This window comes from Aptenodytes forsteri, unplaced genomic scaffold (genome assembly GCF_000699145.1).
Source record: "Aptenodytes forsteri isolate BGI_AS27 unplaced genomic scaffold, ASM69914v1 Scaffold277, whole genome shotgun sequence".
Taxonomy (NCBI): Eukaryota; Metazoa; Chordata; class Aves; order Sphenisciformes; family Spheniscidae; genus Aptenodytes; species Aptenodytes forsteri.
This window is the reverse complement of record NW_008795561.1, coordinates 627765-648386: the sequence shown is the minus strand read 5'-3', so window position 1 is coordinate 648386 and position 20622 is coordinate 627765. Positions and strand designations below refer to the sequence as shown.

General features: G+C 41.2%; 1 protein-coding gene across 1 annotated transcript in view; it reads left to right on the top strand.

Annotated features, from left to right (window-relative positions):
* Positions 1-20622, top strand: part of FBLN1 (fibulin 1) — a 69781-nt gene that overhangs the window by 37792 nt on the left and 11367 nt on the right. The window contains exons 14-15 of the mRNA XM_009282235.2: positions 6815-6957; positions 8952-9083. Coding sequence (XP_009280510.2) covers positions 6815-6957; positions 8952-9083 — 275 coding nt within the window. The remainder of the gene's footprint in view (positions 1-6814; positions 6958-8951; positions 9084-20622) is intronic.

Sequence of the window (20622 nt, the reverse complement as noted above, 5' to 3'; positions counted from 1 at the left end):
TAGACTGACTCAGGTTGGTTCTCCTGGTAGCACAGAGAAATACTGTGCCACATGAGGAGGAAGGTTTGTCTTCAAAGCAAATAAACCTTAACATACAGGCAGTGTTGGAAGTAAGTTTTACATTCCTCTGTATGCTGTCAGATGATGAACATGCACAGTGCAGTATCTAGAATGCCTCTTCTCTCTCAGAAAGACCAACTCTTTGTACATTTGTGGTTTTCAGAATACTTTGCTCAGTCTTAAAATCCAGCCAGACATCCCAAGTAGGACACAGTCAATTCACTAACCACTTAGGATCTCTTCCTTTATTTAACATATGTCCAATCAACAAAAGCATAAAACTTGGGGGGGGGGAGGGGAGGGGGAAGCCGGTGTTCTCCCTAGGAAGAGCTTAGCTGATCTAAATGCAAATAAACTCTCACCCCTGCTGAGGTGCCAGACTCAATCCATCTGTGCGTGCAAAGAAAGGGCAACGCTTCTGAAAATGGCAACGCTTCTCCAAAAGCACCAGCTACAGACAAGTTCATCCTTATTTAATAAATGCCCATTTGCAATATGACTGAGGTGCCAGGCTGAAGAATGGATACAGTATACAAGTCAACCTATCTTTTCCCACCCCCACTGCCCTTGCTCTCCTATCACGCTTGCTAAATGTACGCTAATCTTCCTCTTGTCTTGTGTTCTCACTTTTCTTGCAGTCGCTGTGAGCGCTTGCCTTGTAATGAAAATAAGGAGTGCCAGAGCCTGCCTCTGAGAATAACCTACTATCACCTCTCTTTTCCTACCAACATTCAAGTACCCACCGACATTTTCCGCATGGGCCCTTCCAATGCTGTCCCTGGGGATAAAATTCTGCTGTCCATCATCAGCGGGAACCAGGAGGGTTTTTTCACCACAAAAAAAGTGAACAACCACAATGGCATTGTGGTCATGCAGCGGCAAATCACAGAGCCCAGAGACCTTCTTCTGACAATTCAAATGCAACTTTCCCGCCATGGAACTGTCAACACATTTATTGCCAAACTTTTTATCTTTGTCTCTGCACAGCTTTGATCCCTAACTTACAGGCATTAGCGGCTACTTTTTCTCCTAAGAGTAGCAAAGAAAGGGCAACGCTTCTGAAAATGGCAACGCTTCTCCAAAAGCACCAGCTACAGACAAGTTCATCCTTATTTAATAAATGCCCATTTGCAATATGACTGAGGTGCCAGGCTGAAGAATGGATACAGTATACAAGTCAACCTATCTTTTCCCACCCCCACTGCCCTTGCTCTCCTATCACGCTTGCTAAATGTACGCTAATCTTCCTCTTGTCTTGTGTTCTCACTTTTCTTGCAGTCGCTGTGAGCGCTTGCCTTGTAATGAAAATAAGGAGTGCCAGAGCCTGCCTCTGAGAATAACCTACTATCACCTCTCTTTTCCTACCAACATTCAAGTACCTACCGACATTTTCCGCATGGGCCCTTCCAATGCTGTCCCTGGGGATAAAATTCTGCTGTCCATCATCAGCGGGAACCAGGAGGGTTTTTTCACCACAAAAAAAGTGAACAACCACAATGGCATTGTGGTCATGCAGCGGCAAATCACAGAGCCCAGAGACCTTCTTCTGACAATTCAAATGCAACTTTCCCGCCATGGAACTGTCAACACATTTATTGCCAAACTTTTTATCTTTGTCTCTGCACAGCTTTGATCCCTAACTTACAGGCATTAGCGGCTACTTTTTCTCTTCTAAGAGTAGCTTTTTTTTTTTCCAATTTTAATAAAGTTTTAGTTCATCTGTTGCATGCTGCACTTGCATTTTATTTGCCATCATCATTACAGTTCTCCACTTTCCCTTATCACTGAATGTCTCAATTTGGGGAGATTCTTATGTGTACTTTGCATCATTATAAGAAGCAGAAATTGGTGTCCAAGAGCTTATTATCTGAATATACCGAGGACTGAAAACTATTAATTTACTTCACACAGTAGTGGAGTTGGTCTCATTTGATGATACACAGCTGCATATGTTAGGTCTAAATTTTCAAAACAAAATAGGTACATAATTCGAGCTCTCTCAACTGAGACATATTTAGATAGTTTCATCACTTACGGGACAAACACTGTGCATTTTCTGAAAATCTATTAAAAGGCCCTTAGGACCTCAGAGGTGCCCCAGCACACAAGTCACTTTGAAAGCGTGGAGCCCGATTCTCAAGCTGCGCTAGTTATCGTTGCTCTGTTGTAGCTAGTGAGCTTGTGCTGATGTCCACCAGGTACAGATCCCAGTTCTAACTTTTAAGGATGGTACAAAAGAGAATCTCCTCTAAAGAACATTTCTTTTAGAGATTTTTCATCTTCCTTTCTGTGGAATTTCCACTGAACTGAAAAACTTGATGGGAAATAATGATGGGAAAACAGCAACGAGCTTCCTAACAGCATTCAGCTAGCAGCAGAGAGCTCCTTTCTATTTCACAGGCTATATCCTGGGATGTGTCTACAGGAACATTTGAAAAAGATATTTAATGGGTCTCATAACATCTTTGTTTCTCCAAATTCCATATCAAAGCTGATAAATTTTTAACTGTAAAGACTTTACCCACCACCACCGCAAAAAAAACCCCAACCAAACCATAGCAGCCCTGAAAGGTCAGCCAGAATTCCAATATCCAAGTCTTTCTTCCTTTACTTCTACGACTTTCTTCCTTTACTTCTATGCTGTCAAGAACAATGTAGACAATACAACTGGAATTTCTTTGGAGTTTTTTTGTTTTGTGAGCTGGAAAAGGATTTATTTTACTCTTCAGTCCTTGTATTGATAAATATTAAAAGCTCAGTCCCAGAGGTATGATCTAAAAATTAATGTTCTTTTACACCATCTTGGGCTCAGATCTCTCTGCTGCCCAGTACCTAGACAGAACAGTCAGTCCATAGACGAGTGAGGAACAACCCATGTGAATGCACATATAAAAAAAATGCCTCACTATGTAAATACAGACAGCACAGGCAAGGTACAAGGTTAGAAACTGGGAACCTTCTAAACCAAGATCACAAACCTTAATCACCTGAACACAAGGAATTACTCTATTAGCTGTAAGCTGCGGGCTCTCAGGCTCATCATCAGCCAAGGACTAGATTGGGGCATGATCGCAGCACTCTGCCAGAGTATTACATGTTCCCTAAGGCAAAGTTTATCCCAGCTGGCTGACAGGAGTTCAAGTCTCATGAGGAATGCCAATGTTTAATAAGTCTGTTGACACATACTTATAAAGCTGCCAGAAGTTGCCAGTGGGGATAGAGTCCCAGCTTTAAATATTGAAAGCACAAGCCCGTGCTACTTGAGTTAATGGGGTTTCTTACCGCCACAGAAGATGCTTGTATATAAATGCCCTCTGGCTACCAGTTCATTATGAGGCCATAATTAAGTAGGATAAAGATTCAAAAATAAACTTCATTTTTGCAAGCATTAATATATATTTGTTTGGCAGAAAAAGAAGGGAGTGAGAGAATTTGGCCTTCAGTATTGTAAAATGCTACCATATTAATTGCATTCAGCAAGTAATTCAAGAACACGGAGCTCAGATTCTCCTGTATTAGATGCTTTAATGCTGCAGTTTAGCTGGAACTTTGAAGAACATGTATGTGATTATGTAGCGCCATTTATGTGCGTGGTTCTTTCCAAATGAAAATGAAATCACGGCTCCTGGTCCAAAGAACTTACTAATTGAATCCAACAAAGAATATGAAAAGGAATGACACCAGGACCCAAGAAGACAGAAAAAATTATATTCAGGAAAGGATTATTTCCAAAATAATTAGAGCAACTGAGCTGTTTCTTAACTTTTTTCTCTTTTAAATGAAAAAGGCCTGGAGGAGGTACCAGCTTCAAAGCTGCAATTTTTGTTAGAGGGGGAAAACTTGAAGGAAAGATTTGAATAAAGAAAGTTCCGAGCACTTAGGAAGAAACTTTTGTCAGGCACAGTCCCCACTGTAGGAGGACATGAGCAAAAAGGAAAACGTCAGCTAATCAGAAGATCAAATGCAAAGATGACGTGTAAGGGTAAAATAAAAAGTATTCTGAGATCAGAGCACATCATTAATAGCAAGTATCAGGATTTGAAGTAGATGCTGGTTGTCAAAGAAGTTGCTCCAGAAGAGGTCTAAAGATGTGCTGTCGAAGGAATGAGAGAACAAAGTGTTACTAACTGCACGTTGGATATGCTGAAGCAATTAGCAGGGATATCAAAAGAAAGGAGATCAGAGAATGAATATTTAGGCAGGGGAAAATGAAAGCATAAACTCAAGTTTAGCAGCGTGGACAGAGCATGCAAAAAAAAAGGTGGTGGGATTTGTAAGAGGAGAGATAAACGGTGCAAAGAAACAGAGCTGACACAAACGTTTATCTGTCACACGTATGGTTACAAGCTGGATGGATCTAGTAATTAGTTTTAGTTAGGAACTAACACAAATCACTTGTGATCATTGTGATCTTCCATTTCTGTATGCAGGGTACCTAATTCATGTCAGAATGCTTTACTCCAGTGAATCAGAAGTGAGAATTATGAATGTAAGTCTTACTTACGACTTCATCTTAAACAAATTCATGGCTTTATTGGATGAGAATTTCAGAAATGTTTGTATTTGCCAAATTTTGTTCCAGCTGAAGTCGAGAGTAAAGCTCCTTTCCGTCTCAGGAAGGAGCAAAGGCAGACCAATACTGAATGCTTCAGACATTCCCACCACAATGTTTTTGCATACAAATGCTATTATCTAAATACAGCTATGAAAATTTAGGATGCTGTATGTATTGTGTCAGTACTTCATTAGTAATAATGTCCCAAAATGAGTTATGCAAGCTACTGTTTATTGGTGTCCCTAAAACCTTTAGATGGTGGTATAGTTATTATTTATGTGTTATATAATGCAAAGAGAAAAACTTTTAAAGAACTTTTTCAGAATTTTTAAACACGTTATTGGAAGTAAACCCAGTCTGACTTGGCTGTTGTGACCCCAGCTCAGCAGGATCCTGAGGAAAGATGCAATGTTTGTTTGTATGGCTGTATAGATGTAAATGTCTACTAAACTCCTCTATACACAGTAAGGAAAAAAAAGGGAGAGAAGGAAACAAACACAAATTATGTACATTTTTCCTCCATTCTATTTGTTATGTGTTTTGAAATAGACTATTTTATGCTGGAACTAGACTATGTAATTTAGCTGATCCTTATTTCACAGACATGAGGGTCAGCTGGCTGGAAGTCCTTTCTTAATTTGGCAGCTGAGATTTAAAATAAAGGGATGGAATCTGTTATCGTAGGTCAGACTATTATGTCCATATATCCAGAATTAATTTGTTCTAAAATGACCAGCATGAGGCATTTCAGGAGAAAGCCCTATTCTGTTCCCTGTGAGATGTCTAGGAAATGACGAAATTTTGTACCCAGGTAAAGGTGGGAAGTAAAAGGTCTCTCCTGGCCTGTATCTCCTGGCCAGTCTCAAAACATCAACTACAGAGTGAGAATAACAAGCCAGACTCGGCTGGTGTAAATTAACCCGGCTTCATTGCCTTCCCGTGGACTATGCCAGTTCATATCTGTTGAAGCATGTTTTCCTTAATGTTGATTCATGTTTTCGCTTTTATCTTTATTTTAGCTTCATACAGTATCACCATGTTTGGCTTTGTTTTCTTTGATGAGCAAATGTGGGTAGCATATAATAAGAAGTTACTGATGTATTTATTATTAATAGAGCCATAAAGTCCCTTTGAACATCTGAAAAAAGATGGCTTGTAGATGTGGACTTGGGTAACACATTTTGAAAAGAGCAGGAACCATTTGTTTCTAGAGGCATCTGACGAACTAAAGCTTCCATTTTTGTTTCCCTTTTACTCAGTGAATTTTTCTTCCTTTTAATCTTTTAATTCCCCCCCTCTGACACTGCAGTCTTTTCTTTTTTTCCACTTAGAAATATGAAGAAATGGGCAGGTCAAAGTTGAGATCATTTGTGGGCCTTAGTCACATTGTAAGTCCCAGCATAGCCCTTTCATCTCTCATGAACACAGACCGGGTATTGTGTGAAGTTCTTGAACTGTAAGTGACTTTAAATTCACTCTAGTGGACAAGGGTGAGAAGAAGTCATTCAACTTTTAATAGACTTTCAAGTACGAATGAGCAGCTGGTTGAGATGGAATATGAAAGGACCCTTACCATTTCCCCAAACTCAGAATTCAATCTTTGAGGTTTTAAATAATGTGGTTAACTTTTTTCCTCCCCCAGTTTCCATTCTGTTTTCTCAGTTTAGATGGAAAGGGGGGGTGTGAAAAAAGAGAGGCTTTTCTGGCTCTTGCTGCACTGAAAGTCGTGAAAGAAAGTTGGCCCTTCAGATTATTTCCTGCCAGGTTTCCAGAATGGAAACAATTGTTTCTGCTTTATAGGACTGATACCCCATGGAGTACAAAAAGGCTTGTGCAAATAAGCGTAGCTCCACTGAAATTGGTGAGACCGCGCCAGTGCACTGCAGCTGAGGATCTGGGCCTAGTGGTTTGGTCCTGTTTGTACTTGAAAAGAGACTTTACATGGCGTCTTATGCACTACAGTTCTTTCTATTCTTACATGCCTGGCTTGAAGAACTGGGTTTGAGGGGGTTTTGACTGCAACTCTTACCCAAGCCAAATTTTTCAGTGGTCCAGCACTTCTGATGATCTGCGTTTGTCTAAGTTTTTGAGGTGAAGAATGAACACTTATATCAATTAGAGTTTCTAGCTCCCCAGATTGCAAAACACAAAGTAATTCATTTTCAGGATATATATGCATCTCTCTCTCATTTCTCTTAGTGTCAGACTTGAAAAGACAGATACTATCCGTTGCATTAAGTCTTGTCGACCAAATGATGTCAACTGTGTGTTGGATCCAGTCCACACAATTTCCCACACTGTCATTTCACTGCCCACGTTCAGAGAATTTACAAGACCTGAAGGTAAGTGGTTTGTTCCTTGTTCCATTTAATAGACTACAACATATAAAACCTCCACCGGAAATCCTTGCCTAAAGCCAGACTAGCTACCGGTGCAGTAAAATGTTTGCACAGTTCCAAATTATAGTGTACTATTCATTTAATTAAAACCTTCGATATCCAGGAGTTTTAATTTTATGGGGCAAAGAAAGTCACTCTGAGCTCTAACTCATACGGCTTCCCAGTCTAAGGAAATATTGAGTCTGAATTCCCATTTACCACATAATTCACATTTACTCACATAATAGCTGTGTGCCCCATGACTTTTTTCTTCCCTTTTTTGCAGATTTTGCCATAGGAAGTAGGTGCTCATTATATTTCTCTCATCTGTTTATGGTCTGTTGTTCGCTATTGACAGGTGGCTTGTTCCAAGAATATAGCCTTTATCTACATGCAAACATTAATCACAAAATACATTATATTGAATATACTATCTAGTACTGTGATTTGCTGGTTTTTGACCTGTGAAAAAAATAAGTTGTTTTTTAAAATATACAATAAAGGAAGGGAAATTCCAAGGACTGGACAGAAAGTTTTTAAGCTAAGATTTTCAAAAAGCATCCAAGTGAGTGCCTGTCCAGTCATCCAAAGTGAGTTTTCCAGCCCCAGATGCTACACTCTCATGGGCACTCATGTATTTCTGTAGTTCCTTCGGCCTCTGCAAGTTTTTAAGTCCTGCAGTTTCATAAGGATCGCACTCACTTCGCTTAGTTCGCATATAAACTTAGAGATCAAGAGCCAATTTTTGGTCCTTGGCATTTGTATTCATTTTCTGGCAGCTTCACTGGGGATTGCGTATACTTCCATAGGTGGGTTGACTGCCTTCAGCCCTGCTTCTCTGTAGGATGAGCCACTCGGCAACTTACTGTGTGGCACAGACACAGAGGGAGAAGAAGGGGACGGAGGAAAGGGAGATTATTTTGGAGGGGTTTTTAAAGTTCTTAAATCCCTATTTCTGATGCACCCAGAGTCTCAGCCTTGCTATCTCAGAAAGTTGTCCTAAATGAAAGCCAGAGCTGATTCTTCACTTCTGTACCAGGCAGAGGGAGTAGGGCAAGAGACGTCCCAATCCGTGTTCATATAGGAACAATTTAACCACCAATAACTTCGCTGCATAGAGCTGCTGTAGATTGTGTCAGGCCTGTTTCAGGCCTTGGCTGGCCCTACTTCACAGGGAATGGAGGAATGCCCCATAGCCACTTCTACTCCCATACACACCCCTTCAGCCTCACCAGGTGTACTGGCAGGAGAGCTAAGGATTTGGCCCAGGATGCTTCCCAAACGGTTCCCTCATTAGTCCATCCTCATGATTTAATAAAAAGAGATGAGACCTAGTGATCTGAGAGTACTACCGAAGCCCAGAAGACGTTCCTAAACTGTAATTCAGCGCATGGCCTTGGGTGAATTCTTACAGCCCCATGGTTTAGTTTCATCATCTGTAGAGTGAGGATAATAATGAGAATAATAATATTTACCTCCCTCACAAGAGGTTTGAAAAATAGTTTCACTTTTTTTTTTAAACCTAAACTCCTCCTCCAGTGCTCAAAAGGACTCTGTAATTTGTAATGGCAATACTTTGTATAACTGCCTAAGGGAATCAGAGTTCAGGGGTTTATCTGTTTGGTCCCCCTCCACTGCCCACTCTGTGGATCCCCAGTGTTGTCCTCTTTGGGTACATGCTGGAAGTCCAACTAGTTTCTAAGAGTGGTCTTTCTGGACTCTCAAAGTAGTGTTTTGGCTTCAGGGCTTCTTGGATGGTGCAGGAGGAGAAAATTAATCTATCCAAATCCACCCTTCCCCCAGATGTTCTTTCTTTCCATTTTAAAGGACAAACTGGGGGTGCGGGGTTGTCCTCCACCAGCTTTGAGGACAAGTCATTTTGGATCAAATTCTGTTGGGTTCCTCAGTGGTGTTTTCAAATACTTCTCAGTATATTCTGTGATACTCTTTATTTGCAGAGATTATTTTTCTTCGTGCCATCACACCTACATATCCGGCCAACCAAGCAGATATCATATTTGACATAACAGAAGGAAATTTAAGAGATTCCTTTGATATCATCAAGCGTTACATGGATGGTATGACAGTGGGTGAGTAGAGTGTTTTCTGCTTACTTTCTTCTCTCAGTCATACTGTAGAACAAGGTTGAAGAAATTAACTCAAGTAATTAATTCCCACCTTGATTTTCAAGCCTGTATTGATTTAATACTCTCCAGTCCAATATGTGTAATTTGAACTAATATCACAGATTTTTTTTTTTATTCAAAATACCAGACGCCTAACCTTTAATTTGAGAAGTATTTTAACTTTTTTTCAGAACTGGCTCTAATTACCAATGCAAATGGCTTAGCTTTAAAATGATGAGGTTTGCCCGTTATAATAAAACCAAATATAAAATATGTAGTATGTCTGCGAAGAGACTGTAAATTGAATTAACTGTTCTTTCTTGTTTAAACAGCATTGCACCAATTTTTGTGTAATAATAAAATTTTTAAAGCAGGACTGAATTTACTGAAACTGTTACCTGTTTTAATATTTAATGACAGGCTGGTTCAGTTTTAAATAAATAACACCTCTGTTGAGGGTAAAAAGGATCTGTCAAATGCTGTGGTTTAGAAGAAACTTCAGAATGGAACATACACATTTGATTGACAGTCTCAATTTGGCAGGGAGGAGACATGGCAGGAGGTATACCTGTGTATATGGGTCATGCACTAGACCTGCATCTCATCATATAGCGGGGAGGGGCTGCAACACAACCTGGGGTCGTACTTTCTGGTAGGTTTCTTTCAGAGCAGGGCCCTTTTGGGGGATATAATGCATACTATATCCAGTATGTAATGTGTATAGTGTATCTAGGATATATACATACGTGCATACAGATACCTATTTACAGTATATACTGCAGCTTGGCTCTCACTGTGGGACTCAACATACGCAGGCATAGTTGGCAAATTACATGAAAGTCGCAGAACAGGAGGAGGTCCCAGCTGATGTGCTGCTTTGCCCAATGTGAGTTGGTAGTGCAGTGGCAGGGGAATATGCTGTGATTCTCGTGCTTAGAGAGTGAATATGCCAGGTATTAAAAAGTAGTATTTGATTGCTCTTTATTAATGTTTATTTATGAAAATAAAGGACCACTGTTCCCAGCGAACATTTGTGCTTCAGTATGTCAATGTGCAGGTTCTGCTCAGGTTTATACATGTGCTTCTGGGCTTTCTAGCAGGACTTGTCTGGATGAAAAGAAAAATCGCTGCTGTGCTTCTTCCATACTGATGGTTTGTGAAAAAGTCATATTTAGCATGATCTGAAGGTGGCACTGTTGCATTTCAGAAGCATGATAGTACAGCGTCAGCTGTGCAAAGGTTTTATGAACTGTAGATAAAAATCATAAGTCATTAGGTTTGTATTTCTTTCTTTATCAAACAGAAGTATACATGTGAATGCTGAGAAAGAGGGAGAGTCTGTTAAAGCAGGATGATAAGATTACAGATTTCAGGTATTGGGTTGATTCTTTAGAAGAGTATAAATGTTATCAGATCCCACAGTAGTTACAGTAGTTTGCTTTTCGTGCTGTGTTCTTCTTTCTGTCTGAAATAAGAAAGAAGGATGTGTTTAGAAATTTGACTGGCCAAGGTATTCGCCTGAGGGAAGCGTTTCCATTTTGAATAATAGGACTGCGTGTCAATGGTATTTTACTTGGTAAACAGGATATCTGCCTCACAACGTTAGGAGAGAAAGGATATTCTTACACACCAGGTTGAGAGGATATGATACATGCCTAAGTACATTCCCAGCTCTGCAAAAGAATTGGGCAACTCTTTCTTCACCTCAGTTCCCCCATGTGCAACATGGAGATGATAAAACATGCCTACTACTGTCTTAATTAATTCTTGTATGCAAGAGTCTTAATTAATTCCTCTATGTAAAAGTACTTTGAGATTAATGGATGGAAGCTGCAAAGTAAACTGCCTGCAGCAGAATTGGAAAAGGAAAAACAAAACAAAACCCCAGCTGATATTACCTGGAGGGGCAGAGGTTCAGGACAGCATGTTGTATGTGTGAAATTAGGATTGCAAATAATTCTGCCAGCAGCGGTTCTGCTCTCATCATAATATCATTTTTCTTGTTATTAATAATCAGAATGTTAGGTGTTCCCATAAAAGTGCTGGGAAGTTTTCAAGACAAAGAAATAAGATGGGATCCTACTCCACAGGAGTTCACAAAGTGAGCCCCTCTTGTAAAGAAAGGGGAAGGGTTTCTGTAAGGGTGGAAAAAGATAAAGGGCACAGATGATATCAGAAAGATTTATTGGTTATCGGAAAGATTTGTTGGTTATCCCATTAAGTTACAGGAATATAAGAACTGTGGGGATGTAACATAGGGACTTCAGCAAAGCAAATGCCCAGCTAGCCCAGTAACCAGTGTCCAACATATGGGCCAGTAACAGAAAGGTATACAGGAATCTTTCTCCAAATATAATGTTCCAGCTTGCTGCAATCATCAGTTTATACACTTCTGGAAAAGCACACCTGGACCATCATGCTTGATGACCACTGATGGACATATGCCTCTTGAATCTGTGTAGCCTATTTTTTAATCTTTTTTTGCTGCCTATATTGCAGAGGAAAGAATACATTTACTCTGATAATAAATCATAGATGCATGGGTAAAAGGAATAATAAGCATGTTTCATTCTCTTGTAATATTTCAGGAGAAATGATCAGAGTATCAAAGCTATTTTATCTGTTAATGGCAATTAGATCACCAAATATCTTTTCTCTACAAGACAAATTTTCTCTACAAGAGGAAAGATAGAAAACCTCTACAGGAGGTTGTTTTTTTTTTTAAAGAAAAGACATGGACTAGCTCAGAGAGAGATGAAATGCATAAGAGCATATGGAAAAAAGCAGGAAAATAATTACTAGTGTTACTGAAAGAGCTGAGTGTAATAAACCTTGACTCGATGTCAGAACAGAGGAAACCAATGAAGGGATTCAAAGAAAGGAGGGAGTACTGGGAAAAGAGGGGGAGAGAGGACAGATCAATGCAATGCTCTTGCAGGAAGTCCTTCATCAGTAAAACAGTTTTTTGCTAGGATGTCACAAACAAGAAGAGAGATGATGCCTTAAGAAGGATATGCATCTAAACTGTGTTTGTGTGAATGGAAAGGAACAAGATGCTCTCAAAAGTGTAACACTAAAAAAAAGTGAAAAGGTACAGGTTTCATTTGGTAAAGGTTTAGAGAGTGGGAGGAGCTGTTAGAGATGGAGTTACAGAAGAAAAGTGAGGACTTCAACACTGACAGAGAATTATGGACTGAAGAGAGTCAGGTCATCAGTTTTAGCCATCATCCCTTTAAGTTGACACTGAGACATCAAGGAGAAGATGCTAGTGAAGCTGAGAAATATGTAGGATTGGATGGAGAGCGGCTGATCAGGCTGGTTTGTGATTTGTTGATGGAGAGATAGCAGCTGAAGTCATAGGAGGAGATGAGAGTGTGTAGGAGCAGGTTGTGAGGAAGGAAAAAGAAGAAACTAGAAACAGAGGAAAGAGTTGCCCCAGGGAATGTTAGAAAAAGAAAGAACACCGCCTCCCAAAGGAGATGTAGGAGGAGCAGCCACAAAGGTAGGAGAAGAAAGAGGCAAGGACAGTATTGCAAACTCAAGGAAAGAAAATATATCAAATGGGAATCAATGATCAGCAGTATCAGACATGGAGGAGCCAAAAGTAGTAAGAACAGACTCCAAAACTAGCTATGCTGACCTACAGAAAGTATCTTCCAGTGGTAGAGAAGGAGCAAAAGCCAGCCTGCTGGAGTGGCAGTGCATAGACTTCGTGCAAGCTGAAGAAAAAGAATCGTGTAAAAAGTTGCTTCCAATATTTCTACACTATTGTATTAAAAAGAGATGCGAAACCCCATTCTTTCCCGGTTCAAGAAGTGCTGTAGGACTCTTTGTTGCCTGGTGTGGTTACAGGCCAAGGTGGCACTGAAGCCAAAAGGTACTGTTAACAACTGCACATCACTTATTAGCATGGGCGGGAGAAAACCAGAAGTGCAGACCTATTCAAGGGGTTTTTTTAAAGCTTTTATAGACTTTTCACTGCATTCCTCCTTTAACCAGCTGTCAGTGAAAAATGAAGAATGCATTTTCAACCTGTACAAAAATGTCCTATCAATGCCTAAGGTATTATCAGATACTATAAAACATTTTCCCCCTCAGCTACGCATTCATTTCCTTAGGTGACTGTAATACCACCTTGTAGTCTGGTAAACTTCAGGAAGATTTTAAAATTTCATAATACAGCTAAAAGTAGTTTTGATAGGCTGAAATCTTCCGTGTTGCATTTGATACTAACCTAAGCATATATTCTTGCCTATTAAGCAGAATGGTACTATTCTTATCAAAAGCATCCAGAGCCAATACAATTGTAAAATTTCACTTGTACCTATAGAGCTTCTCAGGGGTGTTGTGCTGGTGCTTGAATACACTGCTATGAGTGATTGCTTATAATTTTATAGATATGTACTACTGCTCTCCATTGTTATTTGCAAGGATTTCACCGCTATCTCTGTCCTGAATTTACACGTGTGATAGTTCATGATGTTACCTTTGAACCATTACAGAAAGTGTCTCAACTACTGATAGCACAACACTGGACTTATTAGTAGTCTAATTTCTACTATGGTATCATGATTGTTTAGTATGTTCCAGAGGCTGGGGAGAGACTTTTAAAAAATGATCTGAAGGTAAACAAAAGCAGATACCATAAGAAAGTGTGCTTGTGGGATCCCATATTGGCTGGGGGCAGGAGAAGGAGACTGGAGGTTTATTTGACTTTTTGGGAAACCTGTCCTTAGCACAGGGGTAGTAGTTCTGTATCTCGTAAGTAGTTTGGCCATTCCCCGTCTGGCAAAGTCTTTTCACAGTCCTCCACGCAAATGTTTGTATGGTCTGACATTAAATTCAGAGTCACTGGATTGCAAAAGATTTCGTTCTGAACTTTGTCCCTGGACCTACTCTGCAGTGCTGGGCAAGTAGCTTCACATTCCTCTCTGCTTCTCCCTTACGCTCTGTTGCTCTAGACTCTTTATCTTTGGGCCAGAGGCTGGCTGGCTCTTACCGTGCATTTGTTACAGTGTTTAGCATAATGAGATCCCCGGACTGATTTGGGCTTCCTGGCACGGCTGTGATGCTGAAAGTAGCAGTTCACCTACAGTTGCTTTTCTGTGGGGAAATGGAGGCTAGGTGTAGGCAGAGCCAGGGCGTCCAGGAGAGCTTCACTGTTCACAGGGGCGAGGATTTCAGCACATACGTTATCTCCCCTTGTGGATGCTCTTACTAGAAAGTAAGCAACAATAGCCACCTTTTGTCATGACTATAATGTCATTAGCATGAAACGACAATGGTGTCTGGCGATACAAAACCGATGCTGTCCAGTCATTCACAGTGAGCACACAGAGCAGGGACATAATTCAGCAGGTTTTTCGACAGGCTCTTGCAGCCTTACGTTAAAAAAGACACAGTCCCTTTCAGTAGCTTTGTTCTGGTTTCATCTAGGCTTGCCCCTTTCACAAGAGGAGCCCCTCAGCAAAGAATATTTTGTGAGTTTTTCTCTATGCCAGGTTGCCCTGTCGAAATTAGTAGCTACGCATTTGAGACAAGGGTGCCCAGAAGCTGTTTGGTAAACAGGATCCTAGATTTATTGCCTGAACCTGCCCTTTCAGGATGCTGATGACTGCGCTGTTCACTAGTCAAATCTCTCAACACCCGCCCTCCCCTCCAGAAAAAATGTCAGGCTGGAGAGCAATTCTGGAGGCAAACAAGCAACTCGAGCAGGAGGTGAATTTTCATTTCGTATCTGAGAAATGCTGAAGGTGCTTTTCTAGTGAAAATGAGTCTCGTGCTCGAGTGGAACAACCTTCCTAATGCCAAATTTCACTCTAGCACATTGCAAGTATCTGGTTAATCAAACGCTCCTCCTTGATCAATGTTCATCTCACCCCTCGGGTAGGAAGGTGTAACGTATTACAAACACACTCATACGGACCACCTTCGGTTACAGTTTACATAAAGCCAGCAGGCAAATAAATAACACTGCAACTCTGATGAAGTTTTGTGAACTGTGGCATGAGGTATAAAACCTGCCAACTTGGGAAAGAAATGGACTGAGTCAGGGAACAGCTAAGGGGACCGCCAAAGGTCCTTGGTTCAGATTACGTAGCATGCATTTTTTGGTATTAATTTTAAACAATGGGCTGAGATACTGCATAAATGAGCAAATAAAGCCAGACTGGGAATCCAGTACACCGAGAATCATATTATAGCAATTCCTCTGAAAGATGTCTGTGTGAATTCAGCCTTCTGAGGTGCTTTGTCCTGGTTTAGAGTAGTCAGAGACCTGCTTTTCTGAGGAGACCTGCTTTTCTGAGGATCTCCAAGTGTGAAATATTTGTGCAACTGATTCAGCTGCTTCTGCTGCTGCTCCCGAGGTTGTGTGTTGATAGCAAGCATCACATTCCTGCAGTAGCGCCTACAATCCCTATAAAACTGGAGACGGAAGGTAGGAGACTCAAGGCATATCGTAAATCTTTCCCAGTATGATGCACAGATGCATGGCTCACTTAAAAAAAAACCCACCCTAACTTTTATTTTTAAAGGGGTCAAATGTGGTGAAGTGACCCCTTATTTCAGCCTTATTTTGAGAATGTGGTCAGGGATTAACACACATTAAGATTCAGAAAGCTTCCCTCGTCAGAAGTTCTGCTAACAATACCAGCAGAGCTGTCGCCTCTAGGTGATGACTGAGAGGCTACGTAAGGGCTTTCATGTCAAATCCTCAGGATTAGGTACTTTTTCTTCCATGGTAAATTGAATCACAGAGCCGTATCGTGCTGTGTGCCATGATGTGGCTCTTTGCCAAGAAATGCTTAGGGTTACAATAATTAATTGCCCAGGTGTCATGGATATGCTACTGTATCAAAGCTTGGCTGAAACTGAATAATGTGGTCGTGGGACAGGTAGGGTAAACTAAGCCACTCTCACTAAATGGAGAGATTGCACGTATGTGATGATGTGCTGTGATGGACACTAAACCCTCTGTAAATAAGATAGTGGGAATAAAGTATCATCAGGAGGCTGATATATGTGATTTTGCACATTTTGGACATTTAGCCTGGAAGTTTTTCCACCTGTTTTTGTACTATGTAAGGTTCTTATACTACCTAAAGCACGTCACGTTCTCAAAGGTGGAACAGGAAGGATTAAAAAATATATGGTGGAAACTATTTTTTAATGAGGCTACTTCAAGTACAGTTATTGCATTTTAGGCATGAGTGATTTCGCAGCATTGTCAACATTAAAACCCATTGCGAGGTTTGGCTGGAAGGCAAACCAGAGATCTAAAAGCACTTCAAGTTTGCCAAACCAAGATAAGAGCACATCTCTCTGAAGTTATTTGGTATCCTTAATAAAGATCATAGTATTTGTAAACTAGCCAAACCTCAGTAAAATCAAAGGTTGTTTTTAATTCTTTCATAATACCAAGGCTCCATATGATCCAACATGACAGATAATAGCTTTGAAAATATTTACCATTTGTTTCTGGCCAAAAAATGTATTAATACCATGAGGCCTCTTTATTGCCTCTTTATTTGATGCATTTCAGCAATCAAAGCTTTCTAGAGAAGCCCAAGTGTTAATGAAATTAAACTTCGTTGAGTGGTTGAAGGATAGCATTTATAATAAATTAAATCCCAAATTTCTGATCTGTTGAATAAGGCTAATCAGAAAGATCCTTTTTCATGCTGAAATGTAACTCCTGTACTGTAGTTTCCTTTTTCTTTTTTCTTCAGAGGTGAAATGAAAGGCAAAAAGAGAAGCAGATTCAAAGAGTTTTAGCTAAACTTAAACTGAGACTTTTACCCTAGGTGAAAACTTCAAAGGCTGGAGAGTTTTAGACGCAATTGTTTGGACAGTCTTTAAACGAGAGCTTTGTCTTTATGCAGTTGATAAATGATTACTGTGGTCAACACATATTGTGAGCATGGAAAAGATCTGAGCTGTTGCTTATGGTCGCAGGTGCGGGCCCTCCTTTTTTTTCTGAGGGGTGTCTTGCCCTACCTCTGATCCTCTTCCACACCTCTCAGAGAAGGATACAGTACAGCTCTGGGCTGCACTGTTGCGTAGCGCTTATTGAATTGCTCTGGGGACACAGGCATTTTTGCCTGTTCCTGAGGTAACATGCCGCTGGGGTCAGCACTGCACCAACTGGCCCAAGTCGTTAGGAGTCCTGTTTATGCCCCTGTGCAATACTCACTGTTACAGTACCTAAATCACCATTGCCTTTCTGTTCCCTAATAGGGAGCGTTGGGATTGTATTAAGCGATCTGGAGCTTTGTTGGTGCTTAAAAGGGAAATCCCCCTCTCCTGTCTACCTCTGAACAAACACTCCAGCCCCTTCCCTGTTGCCAGCATTAGTGCTTGTGCGGCAAGCTACATTTTTGTTCTTTTTTTTCTTTCAGGTGTTAATCCAAGGGAAGGGGTGGAGGGTGTAGCAGGACTACTATTTTTGGTCAGCTTAAACCAACAGTGAAATTGCCCTGAGTGTCATGTAGCTTATGAAAGCGTGATTTTACGTGTCCAAACTGACTTCTAAATCATTTTATAAGCACTTGGTTGCGCAATAGTTGAAAATTAGGCCATTTTCTTAGGAATTTGAATAAAGATCTGGGAGGCCCATGTTTGAAAAGTACATGTTTTTGAAAATCTTGTCCCCAGATACTTCTGCAAAGATATGTATAGCCAGCCACATTCCTGTGAAGCAGTTGTCCATCAGCACAGAAACCTTGTTAACATCCAACTCTAACTTGATTCTGCAAATCTATTATTTTGTGAAGTGTTCACCATCAAACTTGAATGAAGGTCTAATTCACAATGTTATGAGGGCAATACACTTCAAAGCAAGAGGAAATCTATTTCAGTACTTGTATTTTGATTAATGAGTTTTCTGAATCCTTTAACCATATTTATGTTTGTCAGGTGTGGCAGCTCAAGGATTAATGATATCTTCAGAGCTATTTTTCTGTATATGATTTGATGCCTGCAGTGATGATTACCGAGAAATATTTCATTTTCCAAAGAGCAGCCACTTATTAATAAAACAGATTATATCAGAAACTATAGAGCACCACATAGCAGGAGCCTACATTGTTATTGTCACAAATAATTGAGAGAAATATAGATCTTTCACAAAGCACCACATAGCAGGAGCCTACATTGTTATTGTCACAAATAATTGAGAGAAATATAGATAGCTTTCACAAAAAAAAAAAAAAAAGGAGAGAAAATGAAAAGGACTATTTAGCTTTTGAGAGATGGAGGAATCTAAGGTGTACATTAAATTTCTGAAGGCAGCAGACATCTGGTGGTCTGGGAAGTGCCTGCAGTTTGACAGCTAGATTGTGCCTTTAGGCACAGTCATGAACTAGAGAGGACTGGAGGAACATAATGCCTGTGAGACTGCCTATGGAGGCACAGCCCCCTGCTGTGAAGGGCAAAAAGAAGGGCTTCTACAAGTACATCAACAGCAAAAGGAAGACTAGGAAAAATGTGGGCCTGCTTCTGAATGGGGCAGGAGACCTGGTGACAAAAGACATGGAGAAAGCTGAAGTATTCAGTGCCTTCTTTGCCTCATTCTTTACTGATAAGACTGGCCTTCAGGAGTCCCGGGGCCCTCAGAGCAATAAGAAGGTCTGGAGCAAGAAATACTCACCCTTGGTGGAGGAGGATCAGGTTAGGGAACATTTAAACAGACTGGACATACCCAAGTCCATGGGAGCTGATGGGGTGCCCCCACAAGTGCTGAGGGAACTGGCCTATGTCATTGTGAGGCTGCTCTCTATTATTTTTGAAAGATTGTGGTGATCAGAAGTTCCTGTGGACTGGAAGAAGGCAAATGCCACTCCAACCTTCAAGAAGGCCAAGAGGAGGATCTAGGGAACTACAGGCTGGTCAGCCTCACCTCAGTCCCTGGGAAGGTGATGGAGCAAATCCACCTGGAAAACATTTCCAAACATATTAAGGACAAGAATGTGACTAGGAGTAGTCAGCAAAGATTTATGAAGGGGAAATCATGCCTGACCAACCTGACAGCCTTCTACGAAGAGATGACTGGATTAGTGGATGAAAGAAGAAGAGTGGATGTTGTTTATCTTGACTTCAGTAAGGCTTTCAGCACTGTCCCTCTTAATATCCTCATTGGACAACCAGAGGAAATGTACACTAGGTAAGTGGACAGTGAGGTGGATTGAAAAACTGCCGAACTGCCAGGCTCAAAGGGTTGTGATCAGCAGCACAGCTAGCAGCCAGTCACCAGTGGTGTATCTGAAGGATCAATACTGGGACCAATTTCTTCATTAATGACCTGGATGATGGGACAGAGTGCACCTTAACAGGTTTGAAGAGGAAACAAAACCTTGATGAATGGTCGATACTCCAGAGGGTTGTGCTGCCATTCAGAGGGACCTCGACAGGCTGGAGTAATGGGCTGACAGGAACCTCATGAAGTTCAGCAAAGGGAAATGCAAAGTCCTGCCCCAAGGGAGAAATAACCCTATGTACCAGTACACACTAGGGGCTTACCAGCTGGAAAGCAGCTCTGCAGAGAAAGACCTGGGGGTCCTGGTGGACACCAAGTTGATCATGAGCTAATGACATGCCCTTGTGCCAAAAGCAGCCAATGGGCTGCATTAGGAAGAACATTGCCGGCAGGCTGAAGGAGGTCATCCTTTCCCTCTACTCAGCACTAGTGAGGTCACCACTGGAGTGCTGTGTCCAGTTCTGGGCTTCCTGGTACAAGAAAGACATGGACATAGTGGAGAGAGTCCAGAAGAGGGTGATGAAGATGATTAAGGCACTGGAGCATCTGTCATATGAGGAGAGGCTGAGAGAGTTGGGACTGTTCAGCCTGGAGAAGAGGAGGCCCAGGGGGAATCTGATCAATGTAATGGGAGGGGGTAAAGAAGACAGAGACAGACTCTTCTCAGTGGTGTGGAAAGGACAAGAGTCAATGGGCACAAATTGAAATACAGGACATTCCACTTAAACAGACGAAAAAACTTCTTTACTGTAAAGGTGGTTGAACACTGGAACAGGTTACCTAGAGCTGTGGAGTTTCCATCCTTAGAGATATTCTGTGGTGGGTTGACTCTGGCTGGACGCCAGGTGCCCACCAAGCTGTTCTATCACTCACCCTCCTCAGCTGGACAGGGGAAGAAAAATACGATGAAAGGCTCGTGGGTCGAGATAAGGACAGGGGGAGATCACTCAGCATTTACCGTCACAGGCAAAACAGACTCAACTTGGGGAAATTAATTTAATTTATTACCAGTCAAATCAGAGTAGGGTAATGAGAAATAAAACCAAATCTTAAAACACCTTCCCCCCACCCCTCCCTTCTTCCTAGACTCAACTTCACTCCCGATTTCTCTACCTCCTCCCCCTGAGTGGCGCAGGGGGACGGGGACTGGGGGTTGTGGTCAATTCATCACCCATCTCTGCCACTCCTTCCTCCTCACACTCTTCCCCTGCTCCAGCGTGGAGTCCCTCCCACAGGAGACAGTCCTCC